The 20,254-nt window shown below is 45.9% G+C and overlaps 1 protein-coding gene across 10 annotated transcripts in view; it reads left to right on the top strand.

Annotated features, from left to right (window-relative positions):
- Positions 1–20,254, top strand: part of TENM4 (teneurin transmembrane protein 4) — a 649,734-nt gene that overhangs the window by 446,492 nt on the left and 182,988 nt on the right. For 6 of the 10 annotated variants that reach the window (XM_079973241.1, XM_079973246.1, XM_079973239.1 and 3 more), the window contains 3 exons: positions 10,299–10,469; positions 16,453–16,670; positions 17,575–17,785. In XM_079973241.1, the coding sequence (XP_079829367.1) occupies positions 10,299–10,469; positions 16,453–16,670; positions 17,575–17,785 (600 nt within the window). The remainder of the gene's footprint in view (positions 1–10,298; positions 10,470–16,452; positions 16,671–17,574; positions 17,786–20,254) is intronic. The other 4 variants (XM_079973242.1, XM_079973240.1, XM_079973245.1 and 1 more) reach the window with 2 other exon arrangements.

The raw sequence follows: 20,254 nt of genomic DNA, 5'->3' as shown, positions 1-20,254 counted from the left end.
AGTCCATCAACCTGGAGATCTTATGTCCGAGGCTCTTAACTCTTTTCGAGGTCCCTTCTGCAGATCATCTTCATATTCTTTAATGCTAGAGAGCAAATCTCGAGAGACCAAGGTTGCAAAATCAGTGAGGTCAGGGGGAAATGAAATGAGAAAGGTGCAGGCAGTGACAACTCCATTAGAGCCCGAATGTATGCTTGTGTTATCACCTATCACTGCTGTTCTGAAGGGTCACTGTGCTTGTTTTGCATACATTCAAGGTCTAATTGAATTGTCTCTCCGTCCTTTGAGCATTGCATTTTTCTCTTCCCTCACTGCTTACAGTCTCCTCTCTGTGAATACATGCCTGCAAGTAGAACATCATCCATCTGATGAAATGGATGTTATTCTACCAACGCTTGTACCGTAATACTTTTTTTTTTAAGTCTCTATTATGCCTCAATACTTTTTTCTTCTTTTGCTCTCTTCCACTAGTTTTAATATTATGCTGATGATTCTCATTTGCTTTGCCTTTTTCCTTCTCCTCTTCCCTTAATTTTAAAAACGAAAGTGCTGATTTAGTGGAGTAGAATCCTCCCCCCAAACTTAAATGGTACAAAGGGCCCATGTTTAAAATGAAACCCCCATGCAGTTCTAATATTTTCAACTAGCTGCTGCTTCTACCTTGTTCTGAGTGAGTTGCGTGACGTTAGTCGTGTATGTAATGAATGAAATGGAGGTCGCTAAGCCCGACGTTATGATGCAACCAGAAAAACTGTAGTTAATATTGCAACCGGTCAGATTTGACCGTGTGGTCATATCAGCAAGGGCAGTCTGAAGTGAGGATGAGAGAGACCGATTTCGCAAATGAGCAAATGCAGAATACCAAATGGTCACGGGACGTGGGAGGCGTTTTTCAGTGTTATCAAAAATGTCCCTGAGAAATGGTGGGGTGTTTTCAGCTCAGTCTGAATTATAATACAGCCATGAGAAGGGATGGGATGGTTTGAGAGTCCATGATGCTGTTTTGTGATTCAAACTAAGCTGGACTTGGACAAGAGATGGGTAGTTTCATGTGAGCTACAGGTATCTCCCCATTTATGCAGGGTTGCATTCCGGGGGGCCCTGCGCATAACTGAAATCGCATAGAGGGGAGCACCATCTAAAAACCCTCCAAACACCCATTTCTTCCTGCTCTCCAGCTCCCTTATTCTCCCGGTCTCTCCCCAGTCCAGACCCAAATATCTGGAGTTGAAGCTCTGAGCCGGCTAGAGGTTGGATATGCAGGAAAGTAGTACTTGCTGCTGCGCTAAACTGAGTGTCAGCTGTTAGGCGGGGAAGCTAAGCAGCCGAAATAAAGCCCCGCTGTGCTTCTGACCTATTTGGGGCTTCCTCTGCCCTCACTGACATCCTCTTCGGGCTCTGGGGAGGGCTTCCTCGTGAGCCCCAACGACTCCAGCTCTCCCCCGCCATTTCCAATTAAATTATTTTGTTACTTCCAAGTGCCGTACATATATGCAGTTGCACGCAAGTCGGTCATGTGTTAGTAAGGGGTGGGACGCCCGCACTCATGAGTTTCCTGTAGGAAGAGCAGGGCATAAATGTAATAAATATATCACCTTGATAAATGGAATGAGGTGGACTCACCAAATGTGTTCTGGTAGATATATTGGGGGCAGCTGGGGAATGAGCTGGAGGTGGCTGAATTAAGCATCGGAACCATGCTTCATCAATTAAGTGCCCCGCCCCTAATAACAGGTTGGTTAATGAGGTGGTTTGCATAAAGTTATACTGACCATAACAGACCAGCCCTATCCTTTATCAATTACAACGCAAGGTGGGAGGCTCTCTGTAAAAACCTGCTTGCCCTGGTTTCTCTAATTACAGCGAATACCCCGGTGGGAAGATTCCTCTTTAATATACACAAATTAAAACTCCATTTAGAGGTGTGCTGGGACCGAGTGGTAATTGACTTTGATCGTGGAGAAACATGCCGCAATATAGATTAGGAAGTAATATGGTTCCCGTCGTAAAAGGATCTAGATGGAAAAATATTATTTTACTAGGAAAGGCCCTTGTAGGATGCATAATACAAAATTTACTGGCGCCGACAGGGCCTGCGGTGAACCGTTCTGGTACAGTAAGATGGGCAAATCCTAGCATGTGGTGATAATGCCGCGTCTTTCAGATTCCTGGCTTGCTGGTGCTTTTTTAGTACAGGCCGAGGAAAGTACCTGTGTTATTCACGTAAGACTATCAACCTACTTTTCTGAGCTGACACGTTAGACATCTTGAACAGGACACCATAGATCTGGTGGAAGTTCAAGAGGCAACAAAAAATGATCAAGGCCTGAGCATCTTCATTATCAAGCAAGGCTAGAACAGAGGTGATGCATGGATTCTGATGATGATGATGATGACAGTAGTACAGTGGTGCCCCGCAAGACGAATGCCTCGCAAGACGAAAAACTCGCTAGACGAAAGAGTTTTCCGTCTTTTGAGGTGCTTCGCAAGACGAATTTCCCTATGGGCTTGCTTCGCAAGACAAAACATCTTGCGAGTTCTTGCGAGTTTTTTCCCTTTTCCCCCCTTTTTCTAAGCAGCTAATAGCCGCTAAGCCGCTAATAGCCGCTAATAGTGCTAATCTGCTAATAGCCGTGCTTCGCAAGACGAAAAAACTGCAAGATGAAGAGACTCGCGGAACGGATTAATTTCGTCTTGCGAGGCACCACTGTAGTAATCCCTGTCTATCCGGCTTGGTTGCCCCAGCCACTCTGGGTCACCCGGTGAGTTTCATGGCTGAGTGGGGATTCGAACCCAGGTCTCCCAGGTCCAGCACTCTGTAACCACTCTGACAGAACAGATGGTGAACAGACGGTGCAAGACAAATGCCCCTTCTGGACATTATTCCCCTTATCCACCAGCAAAAAAAATAAAAGCAGGTAAACTTACCTGTAGCAACCTACCTCTTTTGCTGGCTGGTGCTGATGCTCTAACTAGTGAAGGAGTGCTGACCTCCTCCAGCCAACGGGCTCTGTAAAGTATAAGGGATTAAAAAAAAAAATAAGATGTTGGTTATAGACACAGAGAGAAAGAGACACAGAGAGAGAGACCTTATTTAAGAAAATTGCATTCACTGGAAGATTTGCCTCAATTAAACATCAGTGGCTCAGGATTGAAGACTAAAATGTTGGCCTGGAGGACTTTGCCACCGCCGCCCCCCTCCGAATATTAAACAAGGAGTGGCACCATCAGGGAGACTTTTTTCCTGGATCCCTCTTTCAGCACCAACTTAGAAATCAATTACTGTCTCCAGCCTCTGGGCTTTTACTCAGGCCTTAATTTAAAACGCTGTAATTGATCACTTTGGTTATTTATTGCATTTCCTTTGCCCAGCTCTAGCAAGTCAACAAGCTAATAAAAGGCCAGCAACGTGTGAGGTTCGTTGTTTTTGTTGTTGTTGTTTTTTTGCTTCTCTTTCTCTCTCTTTCTTTTACCCCGCACCCCACCCCTCCTTCTGTTATATTTTCCTGCTGACTTCTGTGGATTTCTACTTCCCCATCCACCCCACCCCGAAAAGAAGCCTCTCACGCCTCACTAAGCATGTCTTGGTCTTTACTTCTCTCAGTGATCTATCAAAATCAGTGGCTTGTCTCGGCTAACTCCCTCACTCCATCAACCTGTCCTGAGAGGAGTCCATTTTGTTGGCCACCTTTCTCTTCCCTCATCACCACAAACACACACACACACACGAACAAATGAAAGCCTCTTCATTCCTTTCCTTCTGGTTCCATAGCTGTCAAGCGTCCCTTATTTGGAGGGACAGTCCCTTATCCCAGCGCCATGTCCCGCTGCTGTCCCTTATTGATGGATGTCCCTTAAATTTCCTGGGTTTCAAAGGAAGCAGCCCCTCTCCCTCCCTCCCTGCCGGCCAGGGAGGAGGGAGGCTCCAACTGTGTTGTTTGGCTGCCCGGCCCGCCCCCCTCTGGCCTCCTCTCACCAGCCTTGGCCCCCAGGAACTCCTCCCCGCCGGGACTGGTGGGAGCCTCAGGCCCTTCCACTACCATCCTCCTAGTGGCCGCCGAACTGAGCGTCTCTGCCTGGGGCCTCCCCTCTGACCGTCACCGCTGCTCCCGCTCCCGCTAGGCCATTCTGCGGCTGTGCTGCCAAAGGACCCGAATGAGATGGGCAGCCTGGCACGGCCTATGAATTGCTGAGGAGCCTTGAGAGGAGAGCGAGGGCAACCATGGAGAAAGCAGTTCCGAGAGAGGAGGAGGAGGTGAGGGCAGGTGTTCCAAGGGCTACAAGGGAAGGACCACAAGCGCTTCTCCCATAGATTTGTAGTGGTAGACTAGCATAGATGGTCTGATCTGCGGGTTTACTTCAGGTGCTATTCCCCCCCCCTTCCTCCCGCCCCACCTGATGGAATTGAAAGCTGCAGATGGAGCACGAGAGGAAAGATACAGAACTGCAGCAGCATCTTTGTAGCTTGGAGTTCATTTTGTGCGAAAAGTGGTTGCCGCTTGTAGTTATTTAATTGCAGTGTTTCATCAGCTGGTGTCTTGAGCAGCAACCTCTGGAAACGAAGGGCTAAAAACCGGCACTGCTCTCCCAAATTATCTGGTCCCTTTTAACTGGTTGACTAAAATCCCTTATTTTGGCTGCTGGTCCCTTATTTTCAAGGCTGCTGGTCCCTTATTTTCAAATCTGTAAGTTGACAGCTATGTCTGGTTCCCTTCCACTCCATTCTTTGCGCTCTACAAACTTTCTGCCTGCTTTCTTCAATTCTTTCAAGTCACTGTTGACAATACAGAGGGCTGCTTAGTCCCTTAAGCTAAGGTTACCAGATTTTTTTCCCCAATGAATCCGGGGACACTTTTCAACTTCCTACTAAATAGATGGATTCTGTCAGGGGACAGATTTGTAAATCTGGGGACTGTCCCCAGGAAACGGGGACATCTGGTAACCTTACCTTAAGCCCCATTTTGATCCTGCACAAATTGATAGCAGCAGGTGGCAGGGGAAAATCAAACAAACCTGTCAGGATGCTAATTAAAATGTTGGTCCATGCCAGCCAATTTTCATCTGGGCATAATGTGTCGCTTTTGGGGTGCAATCATACCTGTCAACCTTCCCTTTTTTTGCGAGAAATTCCCTTATTCCAGCGCCATCTCCCGCTGCTTCCCACTGCTATCCCGGATTGTTAGATATCCCATAGACTATCCCCAGGACAGGTGAGGCTGCTGATCCCTTATTTTCAAATCTGAAAGTTGACAGCTATGGGTGCAATGTTCCCGCACCCTTTATTCATGTCTTCTTTTTTTGTGGCACTGCACTCCTAGAATAATATATCGTTCGGTGACATAAAGACCTGGAACAATGTGCTGCTTAGCAATATGAATCACGGAGGTGATACGATTTTGTTGTTGTTGTTTAGTCATTTAGTCATGTCCGACTCTTCGTGACCCCATGGACCAGAGCACGCCTGGCACTCCTGTCTTTCACAGCCTCCTGCAGTTTGGTCAAACTCATGCTGGTAGCTTCGAGAACACTGTCCAATCATCTCGTCCTCTGTCGTCCCCTTCTCCTTGTGCCCTCCATCTTTCCCAACATCAGGGTCTTTTCCAGGGAGTCTTCTCTTCTCATGAGGTGGCCAAAGTATTGGAGCCTCAGCTTCAGGATCTGTCCTTCCAGTGAGCACTCAGGGCTGATTTCCTTCAGAGGTTTGATCTTCTTGCAGTCCATGGGACTCTCAAGAGTCTCCTCCAGCACCATAATTCAAAAGCATCAGTTCTTTGGCGATCAGCCTTCTTGATGGTCCAGCTCTCACTTCCACACATCACTACTGGGAAAACCGTAGCTTTAACTATACGGACCTTTGTTGGCAAGGCTGTCTTCCCGTGAAATAAGAGTAAACTTGCTCTGGAGGGTAGGACCCAAAAGAAGGGATTCAGATTATAAGAAAGGAGATCCCAGCTAAACATCTGGAAGAGCTTTCTAATGGTTAGAGCTGTCTAACCATGGAATTGGCTCCCTCAAAAGGTGGTGGACTCTCCTTCCTTGCAGGTTTTTAAGCAGAGGTCAGAAGGCCACTTGTCAAAGATTATTTAGCTCTGATTCCTGCATTGCATAGAATTGGGGGTTGCCTTCCAATTCTATGTTTCTATGGAGAAACACAGAGAAAATGGCATAACCACCATACCACCCTACCCTAGGCTTCAAAATTGGGGACGCGGGTGACGCTGTGGTCTAAACCACTGAGCCTCTTGGGCTTGCCAATCAGAAGGTCAGCGGTTTGAATCCCCGCAACAGGTGAGCTCCCGTTGCTCTGTCCCAACTCCTGCCAACCTAGCAGTTTGAAAGCACGCCAGCGCAAGTAGATAAATAAGTACCACTGCAGCGGAAAGGTAAACGGTGTTTCCGTGTGCTCTGGTTTCCGTCATGGTGTCCCTTTGTGCCAGAACCGGTTTAGTCCTGCTGGCCACATGACCCAGAAAGCTGTCTGTGGACAAACGCCGTCTCCCTCGGCCTGAAAGCGAGATGAGCGCTGCAACCCCGTAGTCGCCTTTGACAGGACCTAACTGTCCAGGGGTCCTTTAGCTTTTTTTTTACCTAGACTTTGAAATGTATATTTTGTGATCAAATACCTATTTGAATACAAATTGCCATGTTCATTTGGTTAAAAACTAAACCGTAGATTAAATCAATTATGGGACTGAGTGAACTTCTGAGTGAATGAACATGCAGAATTGATATGGGCCAAAATACCAGATTTGTCTGAAAAACTGAATCCTTGTCCCAAATTTCAATAGAACGGGAGGTAGCCATAGGGAAGCGAAAAAGGCGAAGAGAACCAGAGAGCAAGGGACCTTAAAGTACAACAAGTGACTGTGTGAGAATCTGGTATCATTAAAAGATAATGAGCCTGGCCTCAAAATGAAATGCAAGAACTTAATTACTAAGGGGAAAGATGACCAGCAATGGCGTTTCATCAGCAGTAACCACAGGCACAACTTATTAACTCAGCCCTGTAAAGGACTTAATATGGTGGGTTGTGTACATTGCAATGATATTCGCAGCCACGCAACGTCTCTCTCCCTCCCCCTCCTCATGAGTTTGCAGTTGCGGCACTCCACATAAATATAAATACAGTTTGAACCGTGCTTAACTTCTACTTTTAATACCCTTGGTGTGTCAGCTGCTGAAAAGGAGCTTTAAGAGAAAACAAAATAATAAAACACTTTCAATTAACTGTGAGTGGTGCAGCTAAAACACAACAAAAGTGTGTGCCTTCAGAGGTGTTAAGTGCTGTAGGAAATGGCTCTTTTTAACTGGCGCTCTTTGAGTGGGTGGGAAGCCTTCAGTGTGGCTGAAAATGCATTGAATGTTGCATGAGATGAGAAATATTGTTAAGAAGGTGTTTGTGCTTTGAGCCCCTTTCTTTCCATCTTGCTGAGGAAACGTCCCTGAATGGTCCAGACTGAACTTTCCGGAACCCTGAATCCTCTCTTCCTAATACTTCCATTTTGCTTTTAAGAGCTCTTAGTGCTTCGAAGTATATATTTTCTTTCTCTCTCTCTCTCTCTTTTATAAAAAATATTTCTCCCACAGTTCTTTCACTTATTTTATGCTACACAGAGGAAGATATAGGTTAGACATTAAGAGCTGCCGAACGGTAAAAGCAATTCAGTGATGGAATAAATGTTTTGGAGAAATCTTACACTGGCCTTCCTTAGAAGTTTGAAAGCTTTTTGTGTGAGATAGGTTTTGAAGACTTCCTGGTGACCCGACTCTTTCCCACAGCTCAGATAAATTTTGTTCTGTATAGTAACCTTCAAGGACTATCCCAAAGATTAATTGCAGTTTTTGTAACAAACACCCCTTATTTACATGGCAAAACGAGAGGTGTGTACCTAGTCAGTTAGACCTGGTTTATGCATCGAAATGGAACAACTGCCTTTGATCTATTCCTATTTATTTATTTTTAAATAAAACCAAATAATAGCTACTTAGGAAGCTTTCCTGTAGCTGTGTGAGATGTCTGAATTGATGCCAGTCATTGATGGAGCAAGCCATGGTTTCGATGTGAGTTTTTCAAACCACAGCTAGTACCAACCTATAGTTTGGCATATTATCTAAATCGACAAACCATAGTTACAGTGCTTATTTTCATTGCTGGAGGCTCTATTAAGAATGGGAAAAGTCAAATTCTGGAGCTGAGAGCTCAGAGAACACACTGAAGGAGATGAGCGGCTCTTAACCATGATGAATTGGACAAACCATGGCTTGGCATGGTATCTGATCCATTGAGAGATTTGGGGATTTTTTAATTAGATGTTGATGTGAGTTTGTAAACCACAGCTAGTACCTACCTATAGTTGGCATGATAGCTAAATCAACAAATCATAGTTACAGTGCTTGTGTGCGTTGCTCCTAAATGATGAGTTGGACAAACCATGGTTTGGCATGGTATCTGATCCATTGAGAGATTTGGGAATTTGTTATTAGAGACTATCAGCTAAAAGCACTCGCCCAGTTCCAAGCTTGTTTTTCTTTGTTAGAAGAGTTCAGGAACCTCGGATTCTGCTTTGTGCGACAAGTTTGCAGCTTTGACCTTCTCCCCTATGCTCAGCGCTAAACTGCCTCCTGGAACGCTTGACAAATTCTGGCATGGTTTTATAAACAAAACAGCAATGTTAGGGAGCCGTTCTCTTTCCGTTTTTCTGCTCTTAATTACGTTGAGTGGACTTGATGCTAATACCACTGGACACGTTCCTGGAGGATGTGCCATGCACTTTTGTGGGATGGGGTGGGTACATGTGCCCCCTTAATCGGGAAATGCCATTTTGAGAGTGGGGAACAGCGAATCGGAGAACTGCAGAAAGCCCAAAGGGAAATTTGGATTGTGATTAAATATGAAATGTTTATGTTGGGGAGGAGAGAGAAAGGATACGGGAAGCTCTTTTGGCTTTCCTCTTTGCTTTCAGGAGGCGATGGCTAATCATATAAACATGCCCTGTTCTATATACCATGCCAGTGCACTGCTCTGTTATTACTGTTTTTTAAAAATGGAGCCACCACATTCCTTGGAATTTAGGTGCTTCCTTCTCTGCGGAGTTGATTCTTCCACTGTTTTGAATTTCGTGATGCACATAGACAAGCAAACTGTGCATTCTAGCATCAAGCAAATCCCATAGATGTTTCTGCCTCGCTTTTCCAACCTACCCAATGCAGCCCTTGACCTGATTAGTTAAGGGGTGATATGATAGCCATGTTCAAATATATTAAAGGATGTCACATAGAGGAGGGAGAAAGGTTGTTTTCTGCTGCTCCAGAGAAGTGGACACGGAGCAATGGCTCCAAACTACAAGAAAGAAGATTCCACCTAAACATTAGGAAGAACTTCCTGACAGTAAGAGCTGTTTGACAGTGGAATTTGCTGCCAAGGAGTGTGGTGGAGTCTCCTTCTTTGGAGGTCTTTAAGCAGACTTTTCAGCTCCCAGCTTCAACCAGGTTGTTGCAACATGGTCCCAATCTGAGCTGGCAGATCTTCCTTGTCAGACATTCCTAGGTTGTTTAAAAATGTCTGCCCCCTCAGCTGAGTTCTGAAACTGGAAGCAATTCCAAATGAGGTGAAAGATGCCCACAGGTTGAGGTTGAGGCCTTTGCACAAGATAATCAGTGGGCATGGAAGCACCCACAGATTTTCAATTCCATGCCCTACATCCATGTTTATCTAAGAAAACATTGAGGGTTTGGGAACATGTATTTGCCAAGATAAAAATGTTCTGCTCTCACACCCAGACTCTGAAAAAATTCAAGACAAAACGGCCTCTCTTATTGAACCTCTGAAGGGTACTTAGCTCGGATTTCCATGTTTTTCTAGGGCAAGGGATCTGTGGAACTGGGAACAGTCACTGATAATACCTGCATGTGCTTGGATGTGGCCAATGGATGCTATACTCAAGAATCCACAGTCACCAGCTCTCCAAAGTTGTGGGTGGGATATGGATGGAGAACGTGTAGCCTTCCAGATGTTGCTAGACTCCAACACCCAACCACCCCAGCCAGCCATGTCCAGTGGCATGGGATGATGGGAGCTGTAGCCAAGCAACCTCTGGAGGACCAGGGGCTCTCCATCCCTACTAGGCCCAAGCCATTGTGATCTTCGTAGGCCCAAAGCAGTGCAGAAGCCAGTGCTGATGTTGAAGCCCTGGGGGTCGAATTAAGAGGAGCAGTGAACTTGGGTGCAGTCTTTGTATTTCCTCGGCAGAGAAACAAACCCCCCACAAAAAGATGACTTTTCTCGTTGCTCACCACAGCCATGCACCTGTTTGGCCTAAACTGGCACCTGCAGCCGATGGAAGGGCAGATGTTTGAGATGACGGAAGACACGGCCAGCAGTTGGCCAGTGCCAACGGACGTCTCCTTATATTCCTCAGGGGGCACGGGGTTAGAGGTACCTGACAGGAAAGGCAAAGGAGCCGGCGAAGGTACGGTTGGTGTGTTGTCCTTGTTGTCAGTCCTCTGTCTGCCTCTGAATTCCAGACATCCATCCTCATAACTCCATAACCTTCTCCTCCTAGAATCAGTAGTTGCCCATCTATGTTTCCATCTGTCCCTCGCTCAGGATGGCCTACAAATCCTGAAGTGTGCATTGCCGCATGGTGATTTATCCAGAGCCATTCATAAAGGGAATTGGGAAGAATCCATATGCATTGTGGGGGCACGACATTTCTTCACCAAAATCCTCCTATCTTCCATTTCCTCTCACCAGAAATGTTTTGCTGATCTCAAATGTTGCTGATAAAAAAAACCTTGCTTTATTCAGCTTGTTGGCAAACTTGGCACAGGGTTGATGCCACAGGGTGCCATGCCTTAAAATGAATTAAGAATCACTGGAACCACAGGCATCAATTGGCAGTCCTCAAACCACTTATTGAATAAGCCCATTTTGGAAGTCAGTGGGGTAATTAGTGAACCGCCCTGAGATCCAGGGATGAAGGGCAGTGTACAAATTTATTTAATAGTAATAGCTAGAATCAAATTTGCAACATTTCTCAACTTTGACCTGAGTAACACCAGCCCAATTTTCCTATCAAAATGGAGATGATGATGAAATTTGGGTGTCCCTATTCTTCAGACCAAGCTGCCGGGGGCAGTGGAGGACAGGAGTGCCTGGCGTTCTCTGGTCCATGGGGTCACGAAGAGTCGGACACGACTAAACGACTAAACAACAACAACAACATTCTTCAGTCGTGTGACCCAAAGCCAAGATATCCTGCTGGATCCCTACATATTCACTTAAATTTAATATTCAGAATTAAACGTTAGAATGTCAGGAATCAAAATTTGATATTGGCACGTCAGCTGGTAATTTTGGATACTAAAAAAACAACAACCCAGTTCACAATATCTACACCCTTTCTCCCACCTAACTTTTCTCAAAACGAAAATCCACAAGCTACAAAATTCAGATTCCCTTCTCCTTCAGTCAGTGAACTTATCCCCAGCATAGTTAACTTTATCATTGCAATTTATCACCCTTGTCCTAAATATTTTATTGAGAAGCAAAAATGAGTGATTATTTACTTCTAAGTGAGCATGCTTAGGGATGCCAGTTTAATATCTGGAAATGGTCCATTTCTCTTCTTAATTGTCCTATAGAGGGTCCATGTCTTGTACGTGGCTTTCTGGCTTCTTGCAAGACGCCAAGAGGAATTAGTACTTACAGGAATTAGTAAGCTGCAACTGTTCAGGCCTATGCAAGACCAGCCTTTGCTGGGAGGGGGGGGGAGGACATTTGACAGCTTGACAACCTATGAGATAACATCTAATGAGGAATCCATGGCAGAAATACCTGCAAAAGGTGAAGTTCTGACTCTTTCTAAAGAGCAACCATTAACCACTTCAGTGGTGAGTCAGAATTTGGCTCCAGGTATGGAATGGGCATGTTTTTTATCCTTTCAAAAAATGAAAGGTGCCATGCTGAGTGAACCAATGTGTCCCAAGCCAAATTTGAGTTAATTCAAACTTTCCCACTTGTGATTCATCTTCCAAGCCCCGAGTCGCTTTTCTTTTTCAGCCATGGGGATTGCCCCTTCCAAGATCTGCTCTTGGTAATCACTGACATTCTAAGTCCGGTCTACCAAGTTTTTGGATGTTCTTAATGATGTGGTGTATGGGACGTGGGTGGTGCTGTGGGTTAAACCACAGAGCCTAGGACTTGCTCATCAGAAGGTCGGCGGTTCAAATCCCCGCAATGGGGTGAGCTCCTGTTGCTCGGTCCCTGCTCCTGCCAACCTAGCAGTTCGAAAGCACATCAAAGTGCAAGTAGATAAATAGGTACCACTCCAGCAGGAAGGTAAACTGTGTTTCCGTGCGCTGCTCTGGTTCACCAGAAGCGGCTTATTCATGCTGGCCACATGACCCGGAAGCTGTACGCCTGCTCCCTTGGCCAATAAAGCGAGATGAGCGCCACAACCCCAGAGTCGATCATGACTGGGCCTAATGGTCAGGGGTCCCTTTACCTTTACTAATGATGTGGTGTGTGTGTATGTGTGTGTGTGACACACACACACACACATACATACATACTGTTGTGTTAACACAAGATTAAAAGGTTAGAGGCCAGGCTGGCTTTCCTGACCATTTAAACTTGGGTAGCACTGCTGTAAGGTATTCTGTGAAATTATATTATAATTGGTTGATGTGTCTTCTGGAATTCGGCATCCCAGTAGAAATGGAAACCTGGAATGATGTGCTCCCCAAACTGAGACAGGAGGATTTCATGGTCAGTTATTGGGGGAGGGGGGAGAGCTATGGAAAAGTCCAGAAGAATTAGCACAGTTGCACTTCCCCTGTCCAAACATTAGAAGGACCATGGCTTGGTTCATACGTCATGCTAAGGTAAACCATGGTCTAGCAGAACTGCACCAATGTGGAGTAGAGCTCACAGTTGTGTTCTTTTCTCTGTGGTTCAATTTGCTGCCGTGCTGAACGAAGCCAAGCTTTGGCATAGCGTGCTGGTCTGCACCCGAGATTGCAGTGGACCACAAGTTTCCAAACTTAACCACAAGCTACAGCTTGTTTTCATGGTGGCTAAAACCACAGCTTGCCTTGGCAAACCAGGCCAAAGGCTGGTCCGTTGCCAAAAGAGAAACTAGATTGAAAAGTGCCGTTGAAGAGTTGCATAGCCACCGCTCACTCTGGCATCTTGCCCCCCCAAATGTGACCACCCAGAGAGAGTTTGTTTGGGAGTTATCACTTGCCCGCCTCCATCAGAGCAGCTGAGACCACCCCTTCTTGCTTCTTCCTTCCAGCAATCCTCTATCTCCTGCTAGATGCCAAATAAACCAAGGAGTGCAAGCAATCGATAGGAAGAACCCTACATCCACCCTATCCTGGAGCCTCAAAAACTCAGCCAACAAAGTTAGACTAGAGGACAGAGAGAGAGAGAGACCGTGGGACTCTTAATCTCAGTGTTGTGGGTTTGAGCCCCATGTTGGGCAAATGATTCCTGCGTTGCAGGCGGTTAGGGTAGATGACCCTCGCGGTCCCTTCCAGCTCTGCAATCCTGTTTCTATGGTGCTCAAGTTGAGGCGGGTGCACGTGCTCTGAATCAATATTATGGGCATGATTTGATTAAGGAGGCACATGCAGAACAGAGACTCAAGACACACAGGGAACAAACTCCTCTGTGGATGAATGCTTAAGTATTCTGAAATATTTGAAACAGCAACCTTTTGGGGGAACTAAGAGTGGAATGTTCCCCTAGTTTTACCTCAGGTGGGTGAGAAGGAGGAACCTCCAAGCAGTGGCGTAGCGTGGGTTGTCAGCACCCGAGGCAAGGCAAGTAATTTGCGCCCCCAAACCCGTGGATTTGCGCCCCCTAACCCGTGGATTTGCACCCCCTAACCCTAACCCCCAGATGTTGCGCCCGGTGCAGCCGGCCCCCCCCTGCACCTCCCACGCTACGCCACTGCCTCCAAGTGACTAGCCCGTTGTCCCCATCCTCAGTCAAGCCACGACTACAAATCTGAAAATCGCCCCTGACGGTTGCATTTCCACACGTACGGCGACACCACGCACTTGTTTTAAATGAAGTCGCATCCAGCCTGATGTGTCCACAGGGAGAGTTTATGCTGACTTGATAACAGATGGAATCACTTAACGTTTTAAGTAGACTTTTACTGTCTAGAATAGTAAAAAAAAAACTCTTTTATTTTATGGCTGCAAGAATGTGCTACCAATCATGATCTTGCCACTAAACATGCATTGTCAGGGAATTTGGCTATGTAAAAAGGTGGTGGATGGAGGAGGTATTTTAATTCCTTTTTCCCAGAACGATGCTTACTCTTCCCCCCCCCACCCCCAAAAAGGAAAGAAGACAAAGATCCCCGCAAACGTGGCATGAGTTCGGATGATTAGTTTAGTTTATCTTCCTGAGAGCTCCATCTATTTTATTTTATTTTCCTGTTTAGCGTAGTGCTCTGTGCAAGTGGCCTCTGGAATTTCTACTGCCCCTGTTTGCTGAGAAGGAAATCAAGTGGGTCATTTCACCAGGGGTTTTTTTGGGGGGAAGGATCTGCAAAGTGGCCTTTTTCCTAAAGGGGCGAGGAGAAAAACCTCACCATTTTTAATCGGAAAAGAAAATTGAATCGGTGAGCTCACTGGAAGTGTCTGGTGAAGAGGGGGGTGTAACTGGGCAGACTGGGATGTTTCAAAGTGCCTCTGGTCAGGTGGAAGGAGAGTCTAGCTGAGAGGGAAAGAAACAAGGAGGGGAGTGGGCAGTTCTGCCTCCCGTTTCCCCCAAGAGAAATGTGCAGAAGACAGCACGGCTTATGACAGCCCTACCCTTATTCAGGCTGAATACTGCAGAACAGGCTCTAAGTGGTTTACAACAACCCGGCAGTGCTGTCCAGAGGGATTAGGCTCCTACTACAGGTTAAAGGTTTGGCTGAAGCTGAGGTTGTAGTCACATGTGGCTTTTAACCCCTTGCAAAAAAAAAAAAAGTCCTGCACAATAATACACTCTGTTATTATTGTTGTTATTATTATTATTTATACCCCGCCCATCTGGCTGGGCTTCCCCCGCCACTCTGGGTGGCTTTCAACAAAATATTAAAATACATTAGTCCCTCAAACATTAAAAGCTTCCCTAAACAGGGCTGCCTTCAGATGTCTTCTAAAAATCTGGTAGTTGTTTTTCTCTTTGACATCTGGTGGGAGGGCGTTCCACAGGGCGGGCGCCACTACCAAGAAGGCCCTCTGCCTGATTCCCTGTAACTTGGCTTCTTGCAATGAGGGAACCACCAGAAGGCCCTCAGAGCTGGACCTCAGTGTCCGGGCTGAACAATGGGGGTGGAGACGCTCCTTCAGGTATAGTGGACCGAGGCCATTTAGGGCTTTAAAGGTCAGGACCAACACTTTGAATTGTGCCCGGAAACATACTGGGAGTCAATGTAGGTCTTACTCTTATACCCCTGTTTCAGGTGGGGCTGGCAGGGAATAGCAAGTATAGTCAGCTGTTAACATTTGCAGGTCAGAGGATGGGTTGAGTTCGATTTGGATTCTTAGTCAAAATTTCTCTGTGCCACACATGTCTCAGCAGACATTAATATGCATAATTTTCCCCGCCCCCCTGCCGTCAGACCTCCTCCCAGGCCGAATCCAGCCCTCAGTTGCTTGCGGAAGCTTTCTGCTCCATTGACCTGCATACAAACCAGCTTTTAGGTGCTCAGAGACAAAAATTGAGTAAATAAATTGCACACAAATTAAAGACCCAAATTACTGTTGGGTGCTATACAGACATACACAACCCAACATTAATAGACATTTCAGGTCAGCTTTTCATTTTATTTACTCCCCCCAAAATTCAGGATATGTGGAACCTTCTGAGAAAGGGCTGTGCAGGCAGAGGAATGAGTTTGGCCATCTGGCATGCATGATCTGGTTGAATTCCTGCGTTGCAGATGAGCCTCTAGTCCCTTCCAGCTCTGCAGTTCTATGGACTGTGCCACTTCAGACTGCAGATGGGGGGGGGGTCACGATTTCAAACACTGTCCGCAAATAATAAACTTTCCACAAGCAGAAAACCAGCCCAGCAGGCAAAGGACTGCAGTATTCAGGGGTCTTCCACAGAAATTCCACAAGTCTTACCCAAATCACCTTCCTTTGAATGTTCTCAGATGTTTCCTTCAAGCAGGAATCTCCAGGGTTGATGATGACCCTAACCCCACACCTGCCCCATTGCACTTACTTGCAATGTGCACACACACACACACACACCCCACAACTCAGTGCGAACAACCCCTCTGGCTTTGTGGCTTTTGATAATAAAATATGGGGGGGGGGAATAACAATACAGGCAGGAGCACGTTCATTCCCAGAAGCCATTGCCATAGGCTGCCGTGGAGGCGATGCTGAGCGGCAGCATTATAATCCAATCTTTTCTTTTCTTTTCCTGTATCTCAGCAGGGAAGCCCAGTAGTTTCTTTCCAGAAGACAGTTTTATAGACACTGGGGAGATTGATGTTGGCAGGCGAGCCATGCAGAAGATCGCTCCCGGTATCTTCTGGAGATCTCAGGTGTTCATTGACCACCCGGTACATCTGAAGTTCAACGTTTCATTAGGGAAGTCTGCTCTGGTTGGGATTTATGGCAGGAAAGGCCTTCCGCCGTCACACACACAGGTAAGAAGAATGTTGTCACCTGAGGGTATATGTTGAGCTCAGGTAATATATGCAGCTCAGAGCCTTCTAACCTACCAGGATGGGAGGTCATATTATTAATACTACTAGTAATGCTATTACTGCAATTAAATTGGAACAACTGGAGACATTTTTCCAACCAGCTTCATCCCTGCTGGATGAACAGGTTTCCGCCATGGGTGTTTTAAAATTTATCTGCTCTCATGTTGTTTTTAGTAGAAAAAAGACAGTCACGGAACCGAGAGATTACACAAAACAAATGAAATACCATGAAAATCCCTGAAACGAGAAGTAATCGACTAGAAATATTATCTTATAGAAATAAACTAAATAATAAAAATCAAAAAGTTTAAGGGAAAAAATAGAAAAAACCCTAGAATTCTACAAAGCCTTAAAGGGATGCCAGCTACAAACCTCGTTTCACTGAACTATTCAGTTTCCTCAGAAGGAAACAGAAAAATCATAAACCTTAAATGACCAAAATTCAAAAAATTCTGAAGGCAAATCCCAAAAATTCTGAAGGCAAGATTTCACTGTTGGAGACCCACTTTTTTGCTTCCTGCCCCTTAAATATTTGAGATGTGCCTTAATTTTTTATTAACCCCCAACCCCAAATTTCAATTGAGAGGTGCCGGAACTGAGTTCCGGCTGGGGGGGAAAAGCCCTGCGCGTAATTGTTTTCACGTGCGTTCCCCCCCCCAAAGGAAATAATAGTACAACAAATGAAAAATAGATGTATTTCCTGTTCATGAAATTCTGCAGCACACCTGTAACCTAGATACGGATGCAGATTTCACCAGGCTGCATCCCCAAAAACATCGGAAGTCATTTGACTTAGGGAAGGTTTCTGAATTGCCCTTTTTCACTTTGTTTCCTTGTGTTCCAGTTTGACTTTGTAGAGCTTCTGGATGGGAGGAGACTGCTAAGTCAGGAGGCCCGGAGTCTGGAAGGCCCTCAGAGACAACACAAGGGCTTTGTGCCACTAGCCAGCCACGAGACGGGATTTATTCAGTATTTGGATTCAGGGATGTGGCACCTCGCCTTTTACAATGACGGGAAGGAGTCTGAGGTGGTCTCGTTTCTCACCACTGCTGTTGGTAAGAACTTAATTTTTGAAAATGTATGCTTTTCATTTGTTTTTCAGCCAGCGTTGGTACTGGGCCTGCCATCTTCCTGTCTTCCGCCACACCAAACAATATTTCTCGCAGGGATGCTATCCCGACCCAAACTTGCTCATATTTTCTTGGTCGCAGAAATGCCGCAGACCAGGCAATCTTTCTTGGACCGGTGCGAGCATGTTTGTAATCTTGAAGCATTGCCACAGGTGCCGAATGGGCTGCTGTGGGGCTCGTGGTGTAGCAAAAAATGGCTGCCAGATTGGGCAGAGTGGTAAAAAGGCAAGACCACAAAATGGTTGCCACACTCGTTTGCAGAGGGAAACTCTTCATGCATCTCCCGTGTTCAGAATGGAAGGGAGACGGGGAGCCAGTCGAAGCACCCAGTGACATGGGGACACATTTACGGGAGCACATTGAACACGGCAGAAGCTGAGCAAGTTCAGGCAGGAACGAAGTGAGGAGAGTTCCTTGTGCATTGTGGATTATTAAAGGGAGAATTACTGAGGCCTTCTGTGAGCAACACCGGAAGTACTGGCTAGCACACCTGTCTCCTGTGGGCACCACTTAGGCAACATTGACCCCTGAAGTGAAGGACATGAGGCAGGAGTTGGTAATGCAGATGAGCTGTGCAGGAGCAAGCTGCTGGCCAGCTCTGTGGAGGCTTCTTTTATTGGCACAATATGCAAAACCAATCAGATACATTTTGGACTGTGATCTTTACACATCTTCCAATCCCGAGATCGTGGGGTGGTACAAAGTTATTTTGGCACCTGTTTCCACCGTGTCATTTTCCCCTTGCACAATGTATGACAAAGGAGACAGCCACATTTCCAAACTTGCTTCTGCAGCTCAAGAAAAACAACAATAACTCAATTAGTAATTTTGTTGTGATTTGGTCCTGTCTGAAGGGCATTGTACATTTCCACATCCTTACAACAAGCCTGCATGGTGGGGCAGCATTAATTTGCTCATACTGCTGGGTCAGGGTGAGGTTTAGGCAGAGCAAATTCAGGGTTGGTGAGAGATTTGATCCAGGAATTTCTTAACTTGTAGCTCGCAGCCGCTACATTACGAAGCCTCGTCAAGTAGTCTAGATTATTTTTTGCTGTGCTGAAAGCTGAGATGGGCATTCTTTCAGCAGTCAGTATTTGGTTTTGTTCTGGTTTTATTTTATTTTTTAAAAAGCTACTAAATATCAGGAGGCTCTCAATAAAAACCACACAGGGTGGCCATAATTAACAGCTATTTTATATTTCACGGAATCAGGCCAACCATGTTCCTTCGCCCCCTAATCCATCTTGTTGTAATTCACAGACCCTCCCATAAAAATTAACACTTAGCATTCTCCAAACCACAATGATTATTTAATGGTCCGATTTTTTTTTCCTGGACTGCGAAACGAGGGGTCGTTCCGAGCTTTCCATTAATCCTTCTCCCCAAAGAGGCCTTGGCTCTGAGTCTCAGCTGTCTGCAGTAGTTACCTGAGAGCTATTGGCTGTAATTTGTCTTGGCAGGTTAATTAAAAGTTTAGGTCTTATTAAAGCAAAGTCATTAAGGCTGCAATATACCTTTTTTTTTTTTTACCGTGAAAGTTTACTTAATCACAGTTTGAAATGCAATGGTAATATTCTGCTTTCGCGTGGGAACTTTGAACAGGTATTCACTGTCAGGAATGCGCTACGTTTTCTCATGTGCACGTATGCGTGTGCTCAAGCCTATTCATCGCTAAGTGGCGCGGAAAATAATTGCCCTTTAATTTACCACGTGGTAATCTGACCCTACGGAATGCAGTTTTTTATTCTGTGATCCTCTTGTAGCTTACGATTGGAAATGAGATGCGCTTTTAACTCTCAGCATCTTCACCTCCAGAGGACTTTGCAAGGTTGCTCCTGAAGATTTTCTGTCTAGTTCCACATCCCCTGCCAGTGAAACTCCCACTTCAACTGCAAAAGTACGGTATATTCACGTCTGCATTACGATGCAGTCGCAGAGCTGGCCTCTGGATCAAGAAGGGCCGCAGCTCCGTGGTAGAACATCTGCTTCGCATGCAGAAAGTCTTAGGTCCAGGCCCCAATAGGATTTCCAAGCAGGGCTGCGAGATAACCTTGCCTGAAATCCTCGAGAGCAGCTGCCAGCCAGTGTTGGCAGTACTGAGCTAGATGGACCCATGGGTCTGACTTGCTGTCTCTATCAGAGAATTGTGGGATTGCAGAGTTGGAAGGGACCCTGAGGGTCATCTAGCGCAACTCTCTGCAATGCAGGAATCTCAGCTAAAGCGTCCATGACAGGTGGCTATCCAAATTCTGCTTAAAAACCTCCAAGGAAGGAGAGTCTACCACCTCCCGAGGGAGACCGTTCCACTTGTCAAACAGCTCTTGCCATCGGGAAGTTATTCCTGATGTTGAGTCAGAATCTCCTTTCCTGTAAGTTGAAGCCATTGGTTCGGGG

Source organism: Podarcis cretensis (assembly GCF_951804945.1).
Source record: "Podarcis cretensis genome assembly, chromosome: 4".
Classification (NCBI taxonomy): domain Eukaryota; kingdom Metazoa; phylum Chordata; class Lepidosauria; order Squamata; family Lacertidae; genus Podarcis; species Podarcis cretensis.
The sequence above is the reverse complement of the archived record's forward strand: the minus strand, read 5'-3'. Positions and strand labels throughout refer to the sequence as shown.